The sequence below is a fragment of the Moschus berezovskii genome, chromosome 21 (genome assembly GCF_049115385.1).
Source record: "Moschus berezovskii isolate FMDL1 chromosome 21, NW_MosBer_1.0, whole genome shotgun sequence".
In the NCBI taxonomy this organism is placed as follows: Eukaryota; Metazoa; Chordata; class Mammalia; order Artiodactyla; family Moschidae; genus Moschus; species Moschus berezovskii.
The window spans coordinates 587,946-608,978 of record NC_142480.1 but is presented as its reverse complement, the minus strand read 5'-3'; the positions used below and the strand labels follow the sequence as shown (position 1 = coordinate 608,978).

Below are 21,033 nucleotides of genomic sequence, written 5' to 3'. Positions count from 1 at the left end.
CCCCACGTCGCTGTCTCGTAGCCCCACGCACCCCTGATGTCTCCGTGGCCTGGGTGGCCATTCTGAGCTGGCGCCGCCCCGGTCCCGCCCACAGTGTTATTTATGCTCCCCTGACAGCCACAGCCACGCCCCCCCCGTTCCTCCCGCCTGCCTCGCCAGCGCCCTCCCACCACCCTCACGTGGCTCACACTCGAGTGCTGGGAGTTTTGCTACCAATAAAAGGTCTGGAAGGTCGAGGGGGCACGTGTCTGCGGCTCTGGGGTGGACTTGCAGCCAGGGGCCCATCTCTCAGTACAAGCGTCCCCAGCACCCCGGGCCCGGTTTCAGGTGGGGGCAGGGTCCTGTGCCCAAGGGTGGTGCCCATGGATGGGAGGCAGGGAAGCTCTGGTTTGGGCTGGTTTAGGCGAGTGGGGGGCTGGGCCCCTGGGAAGGACCGAACTAGATGGAGGTGGGGAGTGCGGGAGGGCTGGCGTCCTGGTGCCCAGACATGGGCATTAAAACCAGGTGGTGCCTCGGTCCAGCAGAGAGCCGGAGGAGGGGTCGGCCTCGGGAAGGGGAGCTGAGGGCACCTGGGGGAGGGAGGGAGAGACAGACGACCCCTCCTGCAGGGGAAGAGCCGCGAGGGGTGGACAGGACACCTGAGGCAGAATCCACGCCAGTCTTTGCCCAGGGAGCTCACCTCCTCAGCTGGGTAGGTGGGCGCCCAGGGACAGAATGCAGGCTGTCTGGAGGGCCTAGTGTACCTGCCTGAACAGAGTTTCTGCATCTGGTTTGCGGTGTTGATGGAGTCACCTCCTGCCTCTTCAGGCTGTCCCTAGCAACCGGGAACCCCCAGCAGCTGGAGGAGCCTCCTCCCAGACGCCCGCCCACGGGCCTGCCTTCCCTTTATCCGCGGCTCCCTAGCAGCCCGCCAGAGGGCGCCCCTTCTCTTCCGCGCTGAGGCAGAGCCCCTGGTAGACCCGCCTTCCACGGCTCAGAGCCTGCCCCTGCCTGCTCCCAGTACTGCATCCCCAGAGGCCTGGCCCTCCCGGAGCCAGGAGGTTCGGGGCCTGGTCATCTCTGGGCCTGTGCCCTCAGCACCGTAGGCAGCCGGCTCCATATGTGCCCTGCCCCCCTCTCCCCTGGGGCCAGCTCCCAGCACCCCAGCTCCTGGCACAGGCCCCTCCCTGGCCCGTCCTCCAGGACGCAGGCTGAGACAGCTGAGCCCGAAGGCCGGGCCCATTGTCCTTCGAGCAGCCATCCATGTCCCTCGGGTGGAGCGGCCGGCTCGGTGTCTGCAATGCCAAGCCCTCCCTCCTCCCGGCCAGTCCGGGCGCCCAGTGTGGGCAGCAGTGTCTCCTTGCACATGGCCGGCGCCGGGAACGCAGCCAGGATGTGCAAGGCGGGTTGGCCTGCCCAGGGGGTGGGAGGCCCTGGTGCAGGTACCCCAGGGGCGCCCCTCTTTCACCTCGGGCAGAGGTAAGGGGTGCACTCAGAGGAGCGACTGGGACCACTTTCCCCATTCCCGCCTCCCTCTTGCTAAGCCGAAGCTCCTCGGTTAGGGGGTCGTTGGGGGCACCGCCAGCACCCCCAGGCCCGCCCTTGCCGAGGGCTCCCCTTGCCGGATGGGAACTTCCTGCCGTGCAGCCGGTGGGGCTGCTGAGAGCACAGCTGGGCCCCTCCCCCTCTGTGAAGCTCCAGTGGAAACTACGCGAGGGAAACGCGATCTCCTGCGAGCCCTTCCCCCAGACCCGGGAGGAGGGGCGCCTATTGTGTGACTGCCGCCTTGCGGGCAGGGTGAGGGGCACCGGGTCCCCCCGAGGGCGGATCGGCGCAACCTGCCTGGCCCTAGTGCCTCCCACTGGCGGCGTCTGGCCAGGGAGGCCGCGTTCCGTTTCCTGCTCGCGGCGGTGTGCTGAGCCTCCGTGTTTGTTTCCCCGGGGTTGTCATGGGAACCGGGGCGGGGCAGCTCCCGCCGGGCTCCTCGCGGTCGCCGGGTGCCGCCTTGTGGGGGCCGCGGGGGCCCCGCGTTGCCGGAGCTCCCTCGGGGACCCCAGCTCTAGGGAGCCTCTCCACGAGCCAGGTGTTTGCTCGGGCACCCCCGCAAGATGCCGTGGAGGCCTGTGTGCGTGCTCCTGCCCCGCCCGGCCTCCACCCCACCCCGCTGGCCAGCGAGGCGGCCCTGAAATGCCATCTAAGCTCCTCTCTCTGCTCCATAGCCCCAGGGCTGGGCACAGCGGCCCGGCCTCCTCTGACACCCTGCTCCCCAGTCGCACCCCCCTCCTACCGGTCCAGTCTTCCCCACTTCCTCCACAGGGCCCTCCGAGCCCCCTTGCACCCCATCAGTCTCCCAGGCCCTGGCTGGTGTTCCCCTGCCCCCAACGCCAGACATCTCTTTGGCCTCCTCTGTCCCCACTTCCTGAGGCCCGGAATCCCCTGACCCCTGCCCTAGATCCCTAGCCCCTCTCCCTCCCAACCCCACCAGTTTCCCCTGGGCCAGTGACCCCCCCAGTGCCAACCCTGGGCTGCCCCTCTGCTGTGAAGGCTCCTTGGGGACCCTACCCTGCTCAGCTAGCCTCCCTGAGCCCCTCCAGGCCTGGAGGGGGCATGACCTTTCTCGAGCACCAGTGCACTGGTAGTGGTTCCAGGAGCTGAGGGTCAAGAAGTCACCAAGGGCCTGCGAGCCAGGCTCTGGGCCGCTGGGGGCTGGGCCAGGGAGGACTGCCGGGAGAGGCGGCCAGGTGCAGGCTGCACACTTTCTCAGGGCTGGGGCCGTGAACACGCCCAGCTGCCGGACTGGCGAGGCTGGAATCTGAGGCCGCTCTGCATGGCCTTTGGCTCCAGGATACAGAAATTCCTGGCACCAGGCTCATCCTGGGGGTGGGTAGGGAGGGAAGGGGCACCTGGCAGGGCTGGCTGAGGGGGCTCACGGTCGCAGGTGCCCCCAGCCCCTCTGCATCCCGGGCCTGCTTCCAAGAGAGGAGGGGAAGGACCCTCTCCTGCCTGGGCCGGTCTCAGGCCTGGAGGGACAGGGTCAGAGCCCTCCTGGGAAAGCACAGATTCCATCCCCCCGCCCCCACCTCAGGGCCACCTGGGGCAGGACCTTGGAGCAGACAGGGGGTCCTGGGAGACAAGCTGCTAAAAATAGGCCCTGGGAATGTCTGAATGCCTGTGACTCAGCCAGGCCTGGAGGAAGGGCAGGGAGGTGTGGACTCCGGGGGTAGGCAGCCGGCTCTGGCCCTGGCTCGGTAGTGGTCCCGGAGCACACACTGGCCCCGCAGGGCAATGCGTGCAGGAATGCCAGAGCAGTCCTGCCGGCCTCCAGCCTTCGCAGGGGACAGCCTTACTCCTGTCCACACTGAGGAGGGGGCCCAGAGACTGGGGCGCAGGGTAGAGGCTTCCGGAATGGCTGGCAAAGGCCAGGGGCAAGTGCCACAGTGTATGCTCTGGGATGGGGGTGGATCTGTGTAGGTCTGAGGGGCAAAACTTCCCTGGAAGATTCCTCAGCGGTCACTGGGGCCCAGCCTTGCTCCATAAGTTCTCCCAGCGCCTGGAGCCCAAGCGAGCCCGCCTTGGGGCCCCCGTCCACCCCCTCCATCCAGAATCCTGCTGCAGGGCGGGGTCCTGCCTGGTTCCCGTCTGGGTGGAACAAGAACAGGTGAGGGCATGGTGGTGGCCTTGGCCAGCAGCCAGAACCCCCAGTAGACTCCCCCAGGTCTCAGGGCCCTGGGTGCCCTCACGCTGGCAGAGTGTAGGGGGTGTAGTCTGGGCAGAGCAGCCTGGGGCAAGTGGCTGTGCTGGTCGCTCTGTCCCTCACACTCCAGATGCCCACAGCCCTGGGGCCAGTGCTGGGAGGGAGAGTGCGGGGCTGGGTGCTGGCAGCGCGGGGAGCCGCGTCTCGGGACGCCCCTGGTGCTTCACTGTGCCTTCCGTGTGTTCGTGCAGCAGACGCCACTAGTGCCCTCAAAGAGCCAGGCAGGGCAGGGCTGGGTCTTGAACTGGCCCGGTGGTCCTGAGTTTGGTTGACCTTGGGCCGGGTCAGTGCCCCGCCCCTCCAAGAGCTTCCTGGGACAGGTGAGCTGATGGGAGCAGGAAGCCTGCTCCTGGAGGGGCTGTTAGGGCCTGGCTGGCACCTCACAGGGAAGCCTCAAATGGGGCCATGCCTGGCCAGACAGTCTCGAGGCTGTGGGAGCTGTCCACTCTGCACACCCTGCTGATGGGGGACTGCAGCTTTGGGGGAGTCCCTAATTTCACAGACGGGCAGGACAGACAGGGAGCTGGGGGAGCTGAAGTTTTGGGAGGGTTCCAGGGAGAGAGAGTGTGTGTGTGGGGGGGCCGGCGGTGCGTGTCTGGAAAAACTGTGCTAAGTACCAACCCGAGGGCTACGCCCGTGGGCCTTGGCCCCTCTTGGCCTTCTCCCCACACCAGCCTGCACTGTGGCTATGGCAACGGCAATAACAGCCGGGCAGGCCAGGAAGAGACTCATCACCCTGGTTTGCAAGGCGGGGCTCTTGCTCCCCCACTCCCAGAGTCTGCGGGGCTTGGAGTCCAGTAGGGGGAGGGGTCATCCCCAGGGCCAAGTGTGCAGAAAGAAGCCGAGCCCAGCTCAGGGTGGCCCCCCCTGCCCCGGAGCCCCCCAGAGGCGCTCAGATGGGTGTGCCCACATAGGCGTGCCCGCAGGCCCTGGACACACGTGCGCATCCAGGCTGCCAGCCGTTCACTGCCCCCTCGGGTTCATCACGTCAGGGGAGCTGACCTCTGCCCAGCACACCTACTTGGGCGGTGTGCGCACTGCGTGTGGCCTGACCCTGGGGTCTGCCGTGACAGACGCCCACCTCCCCAGACGGTCCCGCCCGGCACCCTCACCCACCCGGCCCTCTCTGCCACCGAGGGTCTCACCCTTCCTCCCCTCTCTGCTACTGCCCGTCTGTTTGCGTGTCTGTTCCCAGCTGTGTCTGTCTGTGTGCCCGTCCCCCTCCGGCTGTCTCTCATTTCCACTTCTCTCTCGATCATGAAGCCAGGAGTGGAGAGAACCCGGGCCAACCCTCCTGTTCCTGGCCTGGCCTGGTGGACCAGTCACAGGCCAGGGAGACACCAAGGGCTGGGTGGGGGCAGGTGGGTGGCCACAGCTCCAGAAACCATGGAGGCACTCCTGTGCCCGGTGGGAGAGGGTGGTGAGGCTCGGAGCAGGGCAGGCTGGTGTAGTTCCTGCAGTGGAGGGTGGGCACCCCTCCTGAGGGCAGCGGGCAGCCAGCCACCTAGGGCTCCAGGGTAGGGCTGAAGCTTTGTGGACCCCAGGGCTTGCAGAGCCCCAGTGGGGGGCAGAACTGTAGCCTACCCTCGGCGGTGGGGGTGGGGAGGCCCAGGGAGGAGGGAGGACCAGAGTGGTGGGGGAGGGTGGGGTTCCGTGCGCTGACCTCCCTGACGCTGGGGCACTCCCCCGCCGGGGGGCCTGGCAGGGGCAGAAGACAGGTCGGGTCGGGGTGGGGGTACTGAGGTGCAGGTGGCCGTGGCTCCCCTCCTCCCAGCGACAGGCCCGGGGCGGGGCAGGGGGGAGAGTCGGGGTGGGGGGAGGGTGAGGGGATGCTGCCACTCAGGGCTGAGGGCCTCTCAGAGGATGGTCTCCAGCACCCTCCGTGGGGACAGGGCCTGGTCAGGCCCAGAGATGACGATTTGTTTTGAGAGACGGGTGTGTCGAGGGGAGCCAAGGCTGCTGGTGAAGATTTGGGGGTGGGGGGCAGGATGGAGAGAGGACTGAGCGCTGAGGCTCTGCTGAAGCCAGGGAGCTGGGTGTGGCTTGGGGTTCACGGTGGAGCAGAGAGGTGGAGGGTCCGCAGGGAGGGCAGCCTCTCCTGCAGCAGAGGGAGCGAGGGAGGTGCCCTGGGTGACACTGACCAGGAGGAGGGTGGGGCGGGGCCGTGTCCTCCGGGACGGGGAGCAGGGTGACCCCACTCAGGCCTCCCTGCCTCCTCCTGGACTGAGGGGCAACGAAGACCGGTCGAGCAGCCTCCCCCCAACCCTGGACCCTCCCATGAGGCCGCAGGCCTCTCCACTGGTCAGCGGAGGACGGCCTAGGGCCCTGCAGCCCGCCAGCGCCAGCCCTCTTGGCCTTCCCCCATTCCTGGAGCGGGTGGGGCCCGCAGTCTCCGCCTGGCACCAGAGAGGCTCCGGGCTGCCCCCCCCCCTTTCCCTGGACGATGGACTTGGACCGCTGGGCCCTCGGTGCTTCCTGCGGAGATAAGGACCCCTCCCCCGCCGCCGCGCAGCTCCACGGAGGCCAGGGCGTTGCCGCACAGACTCCCCCCACCCCCGACATCCCGCAGAATCCCCAGCCCCGCCGTCGATGGGTGTCCCCGCCTTGGGAGGGGATGTCCCCCGTCTCGGAGTCCCAGGGGAGTTCCACTGCGGTCCGACGGACGTCCAGGGGCGGGCCGAAAGGGGGCTAGGTGGAACTGGGATGTCCCTTGCGGGTAGGAGACTGGGGCGGGGCAACCTTCTGGCCTCACGCGTGATGAAGGCGGAGGGCAGTTCGTGGGGGAGGGTTACCAGGCTGAGAATGCCCTGGTAGGTGCCTCCCGCCCTGTATCTAGGGAAAGGCCTGGAAAGGTACGACACCCTCGTTTGCATCGATCTGCATTATAGCGGTTACCTTCCGGGCTCCAGCACTCTGGGGTGGGGGGTGGGGTGCTCCCTCCCGCTCTGGGGAGCCCCCGCCCAGAGTCCGGGGCGAGGGCGGGGCTCCTCCGGGGTTCCAGCCCCGTCCAGTCGGCGAGAGTGCCCACCGACCTCCCGCACCCCTCGGACCGCGCTCTGCCGTCGGCCCGGCCCGGGTCCTGCCCCAAGGCGAGGGTGGACCAGATGACCTTTCTCGGCCTGTCGGCTGGAATCCGAGGCCTCCGGGTCCAAGTCCAGGGCTCAGGGGGCGGGGCGCTGGGGGCGTGTCTCAAAGGGGCGGAGCCCAGGGGTCCTTGAAAGACGCGGACCCGGCGCGACCCACCCAGTCCAGCGCTCCGGTCTGCGCCCGCCTGGACACCTGCCCCGATCCGGCGCCACCATGCCCAAGTGCCCCAAGTGCAACAAGGAGGTGTACTTTGGTGAGCGCACCCCACCCTCGCCCTCCCCGGCTCGAGCTGAGGCTTCCCCCGCAGCCCCACGCGGAAGCGCGGCCCAGGGCTCATCCCGCGGGGCTGCTCGGGTGGGCCAGGGGCGCAGGGGGACCTCGGGCAGCGCCTCGGGGCGACACCTAGCTTTGCTGGTGGCCTCCTCGGTGTGCCCCCTGTGTCGGGCCGCCGTCCATCTCGGCCCCACTCTCTCTCCGGGTCTCACTGAGTCTCCTGTCTCTGAATCTCCCTGTCTCCGGGTCTCGCTGTCTCGCCCCTTCCCTGGCGCGCCCTGGGCGGGGACCCCGGGGGGTAGGAAGGAACGCGGGGCTCGGGCCGCCTCTCCCATCGTTAAGTAGAAACAGACGCGGAAACCCGCGCCCCGGGCGTCGCAACCCCGAGCGCCGCCTCCCGCCCCGCGCCCCGGGGCCCAGGGGAGGTCGGGGGGCGGGAGGAAGTGGGAGGTCCCTCCCGCCGCAGCACTGCGGTCGCCGGTGCAGAGGCGGGACGGCTCAGTCCGGGAGCCCGGCCCGGTCCTGCGCGAGACCCCCACCTCCTCCTTCTCCAGTCCCACCCAAGCCCTCGGGGCGCCCCGAGGACCAGCGCCCACTCCCGCTCGTTAGGCGGGAAGGTCTGGGGACTGGAGGTGCCCCACCCACGGGGGCACAGGTGCCGCTGAGCTGCTGAGCCCCCGGGGCGGGCCACGGGGTGCTGTGGGCGGGGCCTTGGCAGAGGCGTCTGGAGAGCGTGGGTGTGAGCTGTGTGCGTGTGCCCTGAGTCACGGGGTCCCGTCTGTGCCTCTGCAGCTGAGCGGGTGACTTCCCTGGGGAAGGACTGGCACCGGCCTTGCCTCAAGTGTGAGAAATGCGGGAAGACGCTGACCTCCGGGGGTCATGCCGAGGTCTGGGGCCTGGCGGGGGCAGCGGGGAGGCTGCGGGGCGAGGGCGGGGCGGGTGGGCAGACCCTCATGGCCGCTCCCCCTGCAGCATGAAGGCAAGCCCTACTGCAACCACCCCTGCTACGCGGCCATGTTCGGACCCAAAGGTATGCTCCCCAGCACCCCCCCACCCCCTCCATCCCCCCGACCCAGCCCTCCACAGCCCCTGGCCGCCCCTAACCTTCCCTCTACCGCTCTGCAGGCTTTGGGCGCGGTGGAGCCGAGAGCCACACTTTCAAGTAAACCCAGGTACCTCCCCACGCCTCACCCCTCCCCGCCCAGTGGCCCTGAGCATGCGTCCCCCGCAGTGAGGTCTGAGCGCGCCCTGGGCCTGCACTCACCTCTGTCCTTGTCTGTCTTTGCACAGGTTTTGGAGACCCATCTCCAGCTGCCCGCTGGGCCGCTGCCTCCAGGCCGATGGCAGGCCTTTCTCCACAGGCACCTGGGGCTCCCCTGTAGACCCCCACGCCCTCAATAAATGCGGCCACTTGGAAGACCTGCTTGTGTGTTTGCATCCCTGGAGCAATGGTGCAGGGGTGTGGCCGAGGTCCTGACGCCAGGCCACACTGGTCACTCCTGGGGGTCCCGACGCCAGGCCACGCTGGCACTCCCTCTTCCTGCTGCTGCCAGCCTTGCTGCCTGCTGCTCTGGTGGGGCAGGGGTACTCTCCGGGGAGCCACGCTGGACAGCCCCTTGTCCAGCTCTGCAGATGTGCAGCCCTCCTCCCTGGTTCTGGAACGGGTCAGCAGGAACAGAGGGCTGCAGGGTGAATCGCTGAGCTGGTTCCGCTTTTGAGAAGCTTTGGGGCGCTGTGGTGGGGAACCCTTGCCTGCCCTCCCCACTTCCTGTGGCTCCACCCTTGTCTCCAGTCCCTACCCCACCCCTCCAGATGGAGCCAGCCCCCTCCGTGCATCCACCCAGACACCACCGGCCTCATCTGCCCCCACCCTACGCCCAGGGGCTAGCACATGGCCACTGCCTGATGGAGGACTGTGAGGACCAGCTGGGGAGCGAAGGCTGGGGACTGTCTGGAAACTCTCACGTCAGCCTGAGCCTCCCTCAGAGCCCTCCCTGTTCCCCTTACTTGGTCACTGCTGCTCTGGCAGACTGCCCTGTCCCAGGACTTGATTTAAAGAGCCCAGAGGGTTCATCTCAGCCTTGCATGTGGCTTCCGCCCTGCCCATGGCTTGGCTGTGGGTCTGGCAGGCCAGCGCTGGACAGGCGTGGGGGGCCCCAGGGAGGTGTGTGGGGTCATGTGTGTGTGTGTATGAGAGAGAGATTTGGGTGGTTCAGAGGACTCCGAGGGGTGGGAGCTGGAGAGCCTCTGGGGATGGATGGGACCGGGGGCGGGGGGGGGCAGAGGATGCTGAGTGAGCCCGGGTTTCTCAGTGTGGGCGGCGGGAGTAGAGGTGTCCTGGGGGCCCAGGGACTGAGGGCTTGTGGGCAGAGCAAGCGCAGAGTGGGGAGTGCGTGCACAGGGAAGTCTGCCTTGAGCTGCTGGGAGGCAGTGCTGAAGAGGCAGCTGACTCCTGGCCCCACGGCGTGGCTCGCTGTCTGGGGGTGAGGGGTGGATGAGTGCTTAGAGCGCTGAGGCCTGCAGAAGAGTGGGTCAGCCAGGCCTCAGGCTGGGAAGGAGGGTAATCCATGCAGAAGGCCCAGCAGGTGCGAAGACCAAAGAGGGAAAAGGGCTCAGGAACCACTTTGGGCAGTCTGCCGGCACTATGGCTGGCAGGCCTAACCAGGGTGGTCTCCGAGCTTGGAGACAGAAGACAGCCAGACTGGGAGGCTGTGCTGGTCCCAGCCCTAGTTGAAGGAGGACCCTGGAGGGGCCTGAAGTTGGGGGTGAGGGGGCAGACAGCAATGCCCCCATGCCCGTGGCGGGAGGAGGACTCTTGGGAGGTAAGCTGCGTGTGGGTGGCCAGTGAAACAGCCTCCTGGGGTTGGGGTGCCTGGGTCAGAGGCCAAGTTCTAGAGAAAGAGGTCGCTTCTGCAGGGGACACAAGGGATGAGCAGCTGGCTGTGCCTGAGATGGGAGGCAGATGGGGCAGTCAGGTGTGACCACACTTCCTGTCGGCTTGGCCAAGGCTGGGGTTGTCTGGGGAGCACTTTCTCTGCCTTCTCTCCCTCCCCTGCTCCGTCCTCTTTGCAGCTTTATTGAGGCACAATTTCATGCCATAAAACTCACCTATGCACATTCCGTGCTTTTTAACCAGTTCACAGAGTTCTGCACCGTCAGCACAATCCAGCTATAGACCAGTCTCCTCGCCCACAAACATTCCCTCATGCCCATCTGCTGCCACACCCCGGTCCCAGCCTCTGTCCAGGTCACCTGCTTCCTGTCTCTGTACACTTGCTTTCTGGACACTTCCTGCAGATGAAAAGTAATATTCGTTGGAAGGACTGAGCTGAAGCTCTAATATTACAGCCACCTGATGCAAAAAGCCGGCTCGTTGGAAAAGACCCTGACGCTGGGAAAGATTGAAGGCAGGAGGAGGAGGGGGGCCACAGAGGATGAGATGGCTGGATGGCATCACCCACTCAATGGACATGAGTTTGAGCAAATTCTGGGAGATGGTGAAGGACAGGGAAGCCTGGCGTGCTGCAGTCCATGGGGTCGCAGAGTTGGATACGACTGAGCAACTGAACGATAACACACCACACATTGTTTTGTATCTGCCCTCCTCCATGTCTACGCGAGTCCGCCTAGATTTCCGGCACGTGCATTGTGGGGTCGTCTAGTAGACTGAAGGCTAGCTCTGAGATAACCCAAACTGCTTTCCAAAGCGGCCGTGCGGATCCCGCTCTTCAGTGGTAGGAAGAAGGCTGAAGAGGCAGGACAGAGGCAGGCAGGGGTGGGGCGGGGACGAGGTAAGGGGTAAAGGGGGCTGGCTAGGCAGAGGCTGGACTGGACAGGAAGGGCCGGGCGGGGCTCTGCAGGCGTAGGTTTGAAGGGGAGAGTCGCCGGCCGGTCGGGAGGAGCACCCGCCCGCGCGGCGCGGGGCTGATTGGTCGAGGGACGTCCCCCGGGGCCCGGGGCCCGGGAGCCCGCAGCGGCCTGGCCCGAGAGGGCTGGAGGAGGCCGAGGATCGCTCCCGCGGTTGTTGGCGCCCGGCAGCGCGGCCCTCCCAGCCGCCGGCGGTTACCCGACTGCCGTTTGGAGCAACGGGAGGTGCGGAGCTGACCGGTGGGACGGGGACAAGGCGTGTCGGCCCTTGAGTCGCGGGGGGCGGGCCCCCCGGAGCTCTCAACGCCGATTGGTGCTCGACGCACCGGAAGTGCCTCCGCACGGGGCGGCACAGACAGCACCCAATGCCGGGGACGCCGCTCATTGGGGGGGAGCTGGAGGCGTGTCCCGGCTTGCGCAGTGATTGGGCGCGGGGCCCAGCGGGGGCGGGACATGCGCGGCGATTGGGCGCGGGGATCGCGCGCTCGCGGCGATTGGACGCGCGAAGGCGGCGGCGCGCAGTCCGCGGGAGGCCAGTGGGAGCTCCATGGGGAGGCGGCGGCGGCGCCGACCAGACCCGGCCGACGCGGCCCGGGCTCTGCCCGAGGCTATCGCTGCGTTGAGCCGGGCGCTGCCCGCCGCGCCCAGCCCCGAGACCTTCCGCCGCGCCAAGTTCGACCGTCCGGAGGCGGTGAGGCCAGCAGGGCAGGCCGCTGGGCGCGGTGGGCCCGTGGGTGGACGAAGGGAGGTGGCCAGCTCCACTGGCCGTCGTTCTCTGATACCCGCAGGCCCCCGCGCTCTGGCGGCTGCTCTTCCGTGTGCTCTCGCCGCTGCCCGCCGATGGCGCCTCGGCCTCGCTCGCCCTGGGTAAGCCTTCCCGCCAGGCCCGCCGCGGCCGGCCCCGGCCCCGGCCACCGCGCAGGGCCCCGCCCACCGTCCACTCGCGGGGCCGCCCTCTGCAGAGCCCCGCCCCGCCCCCCGGCCCCCGCCGGACCCGCCGTGGGCGCCCCGCCTCCTGGCTAGGTCCCCGTGTCCCCACTGGACCCTTCCGAGCGTGCTCTCTGCTCTGGGGTCGCGCGTGGGGCCCTTCCTTAGGGTCTGGGTGAGTGTCGCCTCCAGTGGGTGGCCCCCCTGAGCTGGTGTCTCCTATCGCAGAGGCTCAAGCCCGCTGGGTGAAGTCGGCGCTGCGCTCCCAGGGCTACCCGAGGCAGGCGCTGGTGCAGCTCCCGGACGAGGGCTTCCAGGGTGGCCGCGAGCTGCTGCTGGCCCTGGCCTGGCTCCTGGCCCGCGGGCCCCTGCCCGAGCGGCTGCTGACCCAGAGCCGTGTGCGGCTGGGCGACGAGATGCCCCTGTGCGAGGTGGGTACAGGAACCCCAGCCTGGGCCGGAATCCGGGGTGCTGGATCAGCGGGGTCGGCCCTGTGGGGGTCAGCGTTGTCCTCCTGAATGCCTGGGCGAGCACACGGAGGCAGGGCAGGGCCCGGTGTGTCCACAGGGTCTGTCCACAACTCTTCCTGGTAGCCCTCAGACCTGGCGGTGGTCACTCCCATGGGCCTCCTTTCCCTTTCGGGGTCCCTGTGTGGGGTGCGGGGGCAGCGTGTAACCATTGCCCCCTCCGCAGTGTGAGGCCCTGGCCAGCCCTGGCCTGCCTGCTCCCAGTGTGGAAGCAGAAGGCTGTGTGGACATCCGCCGCCTGCAGTGGCTGATGGGTAAGCTGCGGCTCCGGTGGCGGAACCTGATGGCCGGTCAGCAGGAGCAGTGCGCCCTCCTGGGCCAGGTAGTGCCCCTTGTGCAGTGCCTCTCTGCTGCACAGGCCTGTCCAGCAGTCCCAGCTCAGGATGGGGCTGGCCTTTGGCTGGATGTGGGCCTTCCCAGGCCTGGCTGGGGACTGACTGGTTGGGGGTGGCCTGACGGTGGGATGCTAGGGCTCCGGATTGTCTAGGAGGGGCCTTGAGCTGGTGCTGCTGGGCATCTGTGGGGCAGGGAATCCGGGAAGCCAGGGGGGGAAGGCACTGGTCCTCCCATCATCTCTTGGGTGTGGGCTCACAGGCAATGGGCAGCTGTCTCGGGGGTCCAGAAGGCTTGTAGGGCTCAGCTGTGGGGACACAGGGGTCCCCCCACCGGCCCAGGGCATGTTCTGGGCTGAGAGGTGACTGGGCAGGTGGCCTGGGCTCCCTCCAGCACAGGACTCTTTGGTGCTAGAACCCCTGGCAGAGGGTCTTTTGCTCAGCTTGCGTTTCCTGGGACGCATTCACTCCCTCTTGTCTGGGCTCCAGCTGCTCCTGCTGTGTGGGACGTGTCCCCCTGCTGACCTCCCTGCTACCTTCAGGCCTCCCCTTGCTGGCGCACCTCCCTGCCCCCAGACCCAGGTGGTCTGTGTCCCTGCCATTGGCCTCACTGGAGCACCGAGCCTGTCTGGGGCTGTTTCTGCCGTCGCCCAGGCCTGCCACTTGATGAGCTGAGGAGGATACAGGGGTGCGGGAGCTGGATGGGCTGCTCCTTCCTCTGCAGGGCCTCCTGGTGGGCCCTGAGCCAGCCTCAGCAGCGCTGACTACTCTCCCTTGTCGGTCCCTCTCTGAGCCCCCTTTCACGGTCTGTACCTTGCCTAGTGCTGGGGGGCACCCGCATGCTCAGCCTGGGGTCTGCGCTGCATTTCAGATCCACGCGTACACCCGTGGCTGCCACAGTGACCGCAGCCTTGGCCACCTGTCTGTCACCGAAACGGAGCTGCTCAGAGACCCCGAGGGCGGCCGGCAGGTGAGGCTGGTGGGACTGAGGTGGGCGTGGCCCAAGGTGAGAAGGGGCCTGGGAGGGTGGCACACCCAGGCAGTGGATCGCCTGTGGGTGGTTGTCAGGCTTACCATCTGGCTTGCGTGGGGGATGGGCACGACCTCCGTCCCTGTCCTCGCCCGGGCCTGCCAGTGTCGCCATGGGTGTGTGTGTGGCTGGGTACGGTCTGGGCCGTGGGGTGAGCACAGGCGTCGGGTGGCTGGCAGCCAGCCGCGACGGTGGCAGGGGGACGCTGGGATTAAGGAAGACGCCCAGGGTCTGGGCTGATGGGTGTGGGTGCCTTGAGCCTGTGCAGGTGTCATCTGGTGATGGGCTGGGAGTGGCCCACTCTCTGCTGACCTTTTCAGGAGCCCCCTCCATCACTGTGCTTGTCCCGGGGCTCGCGTGGCCAGGGGCTCCTAGGACAGACCGGTGGCCGTGACTTGAGTGCTGGGCTCTGGCCGTCCAGAGTGAGGCCGGCACTGCCTGGCCTGAGGGCACTTGGCTGGGCAGAATGGCTAAGGCTCGGGACGGGCCCAGCAGGTCTTGGCTTTAGCGCTGCATGCCCCTGGGGGTCTGCTCCTTGATGTGGGTCAGGGTAGCCTGTGGGGCCCACCTGGCCGGTGTTCCTGGTGGCTGTCTGGCTGGCTCTGTGGACAGGACTGTGCTTGGCCCTTGTGCTGAGGCAGCAGCTGGGTGTGCTGAGATGCCCTTGGTCCCCTTTTGGGGTGACTCAGCGGGGCCTAGGCCTCCTGCCCTGGTCCCCTGGTCGGGAGAGCGCGGGGGCTGTGGCAGCCCCAGCCTGGTGCTGTCTGGGAACCCCAGCCTCTGTGGGTGCTAGGGGGGGCTGGTGTGAGTTGGTGCCATAGGACTGAAAATGGCATCGTGGCCAGGCGGAAGGGGATGTTGACTTCCTCCCAAGGTTTGTGGATGGTCTGTGGGTGGCAGCTGGGAGCAGCCTACTTGAAGGGCCTGTGCCCTCGGGATGGGTCCCAGAAGCTTCTGGAATGGTCTCTGGTTGCCGTCAGTGGCCAGGTGCGCTGTGGGGCGCTGGGCGTTGTCCTTGTCCCCCATCTGCTTCTGTATGGCCTGCGTGTGGGGGTACGGGCACCCCCAGGACTGTTTTTGGGAACCCATGAAGCTGCTTTTCTCACTCGCCAGCGGGTGCGTGTGGGTGTGCGTGTGCATGTGTGCGTGTGCGTGCACACGTGTGCGTGTGGGTGCGTGTGCGGGTGTGTGCATGCGTGCACATGTGTGTGTGCGTATGCTGTGGGCACGTGGCTCCACCCTCCCAGGTCCACAGCCCTCCCCCAGGTCATAGGGCGGTTCTCACTGCAGGTCAGCCTGGCTCTGCCCTGCTCCACTGGCTTTGGGCTGGGCCCTTGGCCTGGTGTTCAGGGCCCGCCCCCCGTCTAGCCAGCAGCGTCCAGCCCCCGGCGGCCTGGTGGGCACTGATGCTTGTGGCCTAGGGCTCCGCGCAGCTTCTGAGAGAGGAGGCCGGCAGGGCAGCCTCAGTGCCGGCTCTGGTTGCTTGTTGGGCCCCGGAGCACATTCTGGGCTCTCTTCTAGAAGCAGTGGCCTGGGCCTTCCCAGGGGACCAGAGGCCTGGGGGGCTGCGGAGGCCGATGTGTCTGTCGCTTGCCGTGGGCCCTTGGTGTGGACCATGCCTGGCCTCACCCCCTTCGGCTTCCCCAGGCTGTGGCAGCCTAGGCAGGCGGGTGGGGACTCAGCACAGGCGCTGCTTGGGCCCACGCGCACGGGTGCAGTGTCTAAGGGTGCGGGCGTGGGGGCCATGTGGCTTTGTTCTCCACGCTGGGCCCCTGGCCTATCCTCCGTCACCCTGAGCCGGGCACCGCGCAGCCCCTGCCCTGCCTTCGGGTTTAGGGGGTTACAAGGGAGGGGCTCCAGAGCCCAGAAGTCTCTGCTGTCCAGGACCCCCAGCTGCCCGAAGCCTCCAGTGTGCAACCCTCCGTCAGCGGGGATGTGGCTTGTTTTCCTGAGTGAGGGGCACGGGCACTCGGCCCCCACCTGCAGGACCCATGGGTGGGGCGGGCACAGGGGCTCCTAGGGAGGTCGAAGGCCTGGCGGGCCTGGCCTGGGGTTGCTGGAGGTGAGGCCGCCCTGCCCTGCCCGTCGGCCTGCTGTGAGAGGGCTCAGCCTGCGTGGGCCGACCAGGCTCGGAGGCGGGAGTGCGGTGAGCGTGATGGTAGGGCCCTGTGCTCGGCTATGACCCCCGGGGCTTGTGTTGCAGCTGCTGCTGCACCTGGAGACGGAGAATGCGCGGCTGGAGGCGGCCCTGGAGTGGCGGCGCAGGGAGCTGGTCTTCTGGCAGTGGATGGTCAGGAGACATGCCCCCACCCACTGCCTGTCCTGCCCCTCCCCTGCCCTGCCCTGCTATGGCAGCCCTGGGACTTGGTGGGTCTTCCCATTTTCCAGGCAAGAAAGAGGTGTTGGGGACGCCCCCTCGCCCAACCCTAAAGCCGGTTTTTCACCTGGGCCTTGGGTTTCGAGTGTGGGGCTCTTTTCAGACATCCGTCTGTCCCATCTCCACCCTTCCCACCTCCTGGGGAGACCCAGACTCCTCAGGGGGTCTCAGCCTTCTGGAATTTTGGCCTCTGTGTGTCCCTGGCGTCCAGGCCCCCCGGGCTGATGGTCGCTGTCCAACCCCCTCTGTGACTTCGGGGTGGGAGCTGAGTCCTGCTCGCTGTCCCTGCTGGCTGGGGAATCTGGCCCATGGTCGAGGCCCAGGCCTGCCACCCTCCTTCTCACTGAGGTCTCTCCCTGAAGGACACAGTCCTGGACGCCTGCCCCCCAGAGGCCTCACTGCCAACGTTTCTGCCCAGGATCCCCAAACTGGGGGCTGGAGCGGCGGGGCTGCTGGTGCGGGAGCTGCAGGCCTTGCAGGAGGAGCTGCGGGCCTTGCAGGAGGAGCTGCAGGAGGCGGTGGAGGCCCGGCGGGCCGCCTGGCAGGCTGCGGTGAGAGCTGGCTGCGGGCCTAGGCCACTTGACCGTGGACTTCCACACTGGGGTTGCTCCATTCGTTCTGTTTGGAAGGTGTGGGCTCACCTGCCAGACTCCCCGATGCCCCACCCCGGCCACCCTGTTGGACGTCTGAAGTGCTGGGTGGGGCTGGGGGTGGGTTCCCCGGGTCTGTGCCCTGAGCTCTGAGCAGGCCCCCGGGACTCGGCCTGCAGGCAGCAGCCAGGCCCAGTCCCCTGCCACACCTCAGGGAGGAGCTGGGCCCAAGGCAGGGTTGTCCTGAGGGCTCAGGGCTGTGGGGGTGCTCAGGCTGCGGGCCGCATCCCAGGCACCCACCCAGCGCCCCCGGCCTGGGGCTCAAGTGCTTGATGAGGGTGAGACAGCCTGGAGGGACCGGCCTCGGTGGACTCAGGGTCATCCCCCGCCCTGGGAGCAGTGATGTCTAGGCAACGGGAGGGGCTGCTGCGGGGCTGGGGGCGGGGGTCAGGCTCAGTGAGAGCCAAGGGGCCTGGGGCCGTGTCCTGGTAGACGGCTGACCCTTGGTTCACTTGCCAACGTCTCCTGTGCAGGTTGGTGGCCACGGGCCCGAGTGGAGAGCCGCGAGGCGGGCCCTGCAGACGGCCGTGGCGCAGGACCTGGCAGCCCTGCAGAGGGCCTGGGAGCAGGACGAGGGCCGGTCCCGGCCCCACGGGCCCTGCCGGCTGGTGAGGACCGAGGCCAGAGTGCCTGGCGGCCCAGGCCTGTGGGCTGCCGGGGTGACGGAGGCGCTCAGGGCCCGGGAGGCCTGCCTGGAGGCGGTGCTGAGCCAGCTACAGAGCCAATGTCGGCAGGAGCTGGCCAGGCTGGCAGGAGCGCGGCCCGGCCTCATCTGGATCCTGCCGCCCGCACACTGAGCACCTCAGGCACCCCCACGTCCGGACTGGGCCTCAGACGGGCAGGGTCTGTCCTCAGCAGAGCAGGCCCGGGCTGTGCCCCTGAGGAGGTTGTGACAGCCCACAATGGTGCCATGGGTGTCAGGCCTCGGTGAGGACTCGGAGGAATGCCGTGGAGGCCCGCTGCCAGAGCTGAGGCTGCAGCTGGCCTCTGTCTGGGGAGGCGGGCGCCCCTCAGGCCTGGGGAGGGCCCCTGGGCAGGGTGGTGGGGTGGGGCCGGCCTGGGGCTGCCCGGGTGCTGGACAGAGGGCAGGGCCTGCAGCGTGGGGCGGGTGTCCGGCAGTGTGCCCTGGTCTCCTCTGCACACCCCACTTGGGCCAGCCTGTGCCCGGGGCGGTTGTGGTTACACGTGAGTGTCAGATCGGGATGCCCGATGGGGGCCCTGGGTGGGGGGTTCTGCTCTGTCCCTGGGGGTGGTACCCAGGGGCCTCGGAGTGAGGGCAGTGCGTACAGAGCGGCTTTGTTTATGAGGCCACTTGGGAGCGGGGCCCGGCCTGACAAAGAGCCGTCTGTCCGGGGATGTCCTGCCAGTCCCGCCGGAGCCGGCCTGTCCGTGTCCAGGGAGCTCGGTTTCTCATGCCCGCGCCCTGCCCCCGTGGGCACAGCTGGGCCCCAGCCTCCTTGGCCAGGTGCCCTCTTTCCGATGCTTGACCCCAACCTGCTGCTGGTGGGCTCAGGCCCTAGGCCACTTCCAGCCCCTGAGTACCCGGGCCCCCCCAGAGTACGTTCTCATTGGTACTTTGCTGTCCGCCTGGGAAACGCTGGCCCATGCCTGGGGGCCCCAGCTGATCTGGGCCTTTGTCCTGGGTGGGGACACGCCCATGGCGCCTCTGCACTGGCCTCTGGAGCATTGACCAGACTCGGCAGAGTCGGCAGAGGTGAGCGGACGCCCCTGTGAGGACTGCCTGTCTGACCCTACCCTGCGGCAGGCCCCTGGGTTCCCTGCACCCCCTCCCTGGCCGGAGCCCTCCTGCCAAGGCTGTGGCTCCCTGCTGCCTACAGTTGGGTCCAGGCACCTGACCCAGGCCCTCTGCCTCGCGTGTTGAGGCCACTTCTCATCTTCCTGCTACCGCCCACCTGCCTGCCGGATGGGAACAAATCCACGGAAGGACTTCCTGCCTCCTGTGAACTCCCCGTGGCCGCGATGGCCTTCGGGAACCTGAGCTTTAGAAACGCAAGTGGAAACTCGGTGCCTTGGGGCTGTCAATCCCCCGCTCCCCCGCTGAGAGGCCAGGCTGGTGGGCAGTGGGGTCCCCTTTGGTGACCCTGAGTCAGGAGCTTCCCCAGGTTGCGGGGTGCAGGCCGGGCCCCTGAGGTTGGGCTCCTCCTGCTGCCGTAGTAAGTGAGCATGGTTGCGATCTGGCCACTCCGACGGGCTGAGGTCCAGAGGGCAGGCCAGAGGCCCTGGAGAATCTGCCCTGGGCCTCAGACCTCACGGTTCCTCCTCTGACCCTCCGCTGCCTCTCTGCCTCTGCACTCCCCCTGGCCTGCCGGCCACCAGAGTCCCCTTTTGTGTGTGGCATGACAGGTTCACAGGCTGGACCCCAGGGCTCAGACCCTGCCTGTGACCCCTGGCCTCGCGTGGGGCAGCGCAGGCCCACGTGTGCCCTGGAGCTGGCCTGGCCTACATGCAGACACAACCCTGCAGGAGGCGGGCACACCACGCCCCGCTCGGTGGGGACTCTGCATTGAGGCAGAGGCCTGGTCACTGAAAGAAGCCGGAACTGCAGCTTGTCTGGACACCTGCTGCGTGTCAAGGCTGGAGTGGAGGGGATGGAGCTGTCTGTCCAGGGGCCCCAGAGGAGAGGAAACAGGCGATCAGATGAATGACCAGATGCTTGCCTTCTCTGTAACAGGGGCCGACGGGCAGGGCTGCCTGTGGGTGAGGGTGGGGCTGGGGCATCTGGATTCGAGCCACGCCCCCCAAATCCCCCTCAGGCGCGTCTTTCGAATGGGGTGTCCCGCTGTCGCCAAGGGGAGAGGCAGTGAGTGAGGGTCACGGCACATGGGCCCCCTGCCGAGGCCTCCTGGGTCCAGGGTCCGAAGCTCCGAGTCTTCTAGAAAACAAGCATGTCGCAGAAGACATGCAGGAGACATGCAAGCAGAACAGCCGTGACTCAGGCAGGGAGGGCTCGCACCTTGTGGGGCCTCCCTGGCTGTCCCTACGTGAAGACCCCCTGCTTCCGCCGCAGGATGTGCTGGTTCCACCCCTAGTCAAAGACCTAAGATCCTCACGTGATGTGGCCATAAAAGTGCTGATCACGTGCGTGTGACCTTGGAGATGTGCGGCTCTGGGGTCCTACTCGCCCCCGGACCCCTGTCCTGGGTCACCTGTGGCCTCAGAAGGCAGGGCGAGGGCCCAGGTTCCCCCCCGCACCTGGACTCTTATCCCCGCCGCTCCATCTCCGTGGTCCTCCAGGCTCTGGACCTCCCTGCCCGCTGACTGGCCCCCTTCTCCCTCACCTTATTTGCACTGGTCGACCTTGATCTGGCCTTGGTCTGGGGGCGTGGCTGGCTAGTCAGGACCACAGTCCCCCCAGACGCCCTTCCTGGTGGCCTGAGGGTGACCCGCGTCCCGCTGAAGTCCAGGTACACGTGAGCAGGAGCATCTCTGAGCGGCATGTGGGAGACAGCCCCTGTCGGCAGGGCCCAGCTGGCCACTCGTGCCCTCCCTGTGGACGGGGCCACTGCCCACGAGGTGCCCGTGAGCTCTGGGGCCTCAGCTGGGTCCTGGCTGCCAAGTGCAGCCGGGCAGCGGGCTCTCCGCTTGGCGGGGCTGGGCTGACTCCACTCTTCTGGCAGCCAGGACCGCTGCGGTGCCTGTGCCTGCCATGGGGCTGGAGGTGGGCGGGGGCCACCCCTGGTGCCTGGGGGAGAGTGGACACCCAGACGAGCCTGCATAAGGGGTGGGGGCGCGCCATGCTGGCTGCAGAGGCCCGAGGTGACAGCAGTGGTCAGAGCAGCCCTGCCTGGGGGGGTGGGGACAGGGTGCTGAGCGTCCTGTCCAGGAGGGGGCTCAGGAAACGGGGTGCTTCTGGGGAGACTGTGTGGGAGGGGCACAGGCTGCAGGCTGTTGTGTCTCTGGTGGGGGGGTACCCTGCCCAGGGCCAGGTCCCATCTTGGTTCTGAACAGCCCCTCTGCCCCGGGTAGGGAGCATCAGGGGCTCAGTGAGCGGTGGGTGAGGGTCGGGCTGGCGCCTGGGGTCTGTTGCTCTTGGCTGTGGGGTGTGTCCGCTGGTGGCTTGTCTTTAAAGCTGTTTTTCTTGTTATAGCCTCTCTCTTTTTGGCAGCACGGTCTTCACTGCGGCCTGTCTAGTTGGGGCTCCAGGGCTGGATTGTGGCGTGTGGGACCTGAGATCCCCAGCGAAGGGTTGGATCGGCCCCCTGCACTGAC

The 21,033-nt window shown here is 67.6% G+C and overlaps 2 protein-coding genes across 3 annotated transcripts; both read left to right on the top strand.

The window, feature by feature from the left end:
• Window positions 1-6,912: 6,912 nt before the first annotated feature.
• CRIP1 (cysteine rich protein 1) lies at window positions 6,913-8,512 on the top strand. The gene is made up of 5 exons (XM_055418690.1): window positions 6,913-7,073; window positions 7,886-7,980; window positions 8,066-8,123; window positions 8,219-8,265; window positions 8,384-8,512. The coding sequence occupies exons 1-4, from the start codon at window positions 7,034-7,036 to the stop codon at window positions 8,257-8,259; spliced, it is 234 nt and encodes a 77-aa protein (XP_055274665.1). The 5' UTR covers window positions 6,913-7,033; the 3' UTR covers window positions 8,260-8,265; window positions 8,384-8,512.
• A 2,987-nt stretch (window positions 8,513-11,499) lies between these two features.
• Window positions 11,500-19,472, top strand: TEDC1 (tubulin epsilon and delta complex 1). 2 transcript variants are annotated; one of them, XM_055418680.2, is made up of 8 exons: window positions 11,500-11,651; window positions 11,749-11,827; window positions 12,116-12,318; window positions 12,581-12,736; window positions 13,618-13,716; window positions 15,980-16,066; window positions 16,516-16,704; window positions 17,277-19,472. In XM_055418680.2, exons 1-8 carry the CDS (start codon window positions 11,508-11,510, stop codon window positions 17,598-17,600), a joined length of 1,281 nt encoding a protein of 426 aa, XP_055274655.2. In that variant the 5' UTR covers window positions 11,500-11,507; the 3' UTR covers window positions 17,601-19,472. The 2 variants fall into 2 exon arrangements, with proteins under 2 accessions (XP_055274655.2, XP_055274658.2); XM_055418683.2 differs by lacking the exon at window positions 12,581-12,736.
• Window positions 19,473-21,033: the final 1,561 nt, after the last annotated feature.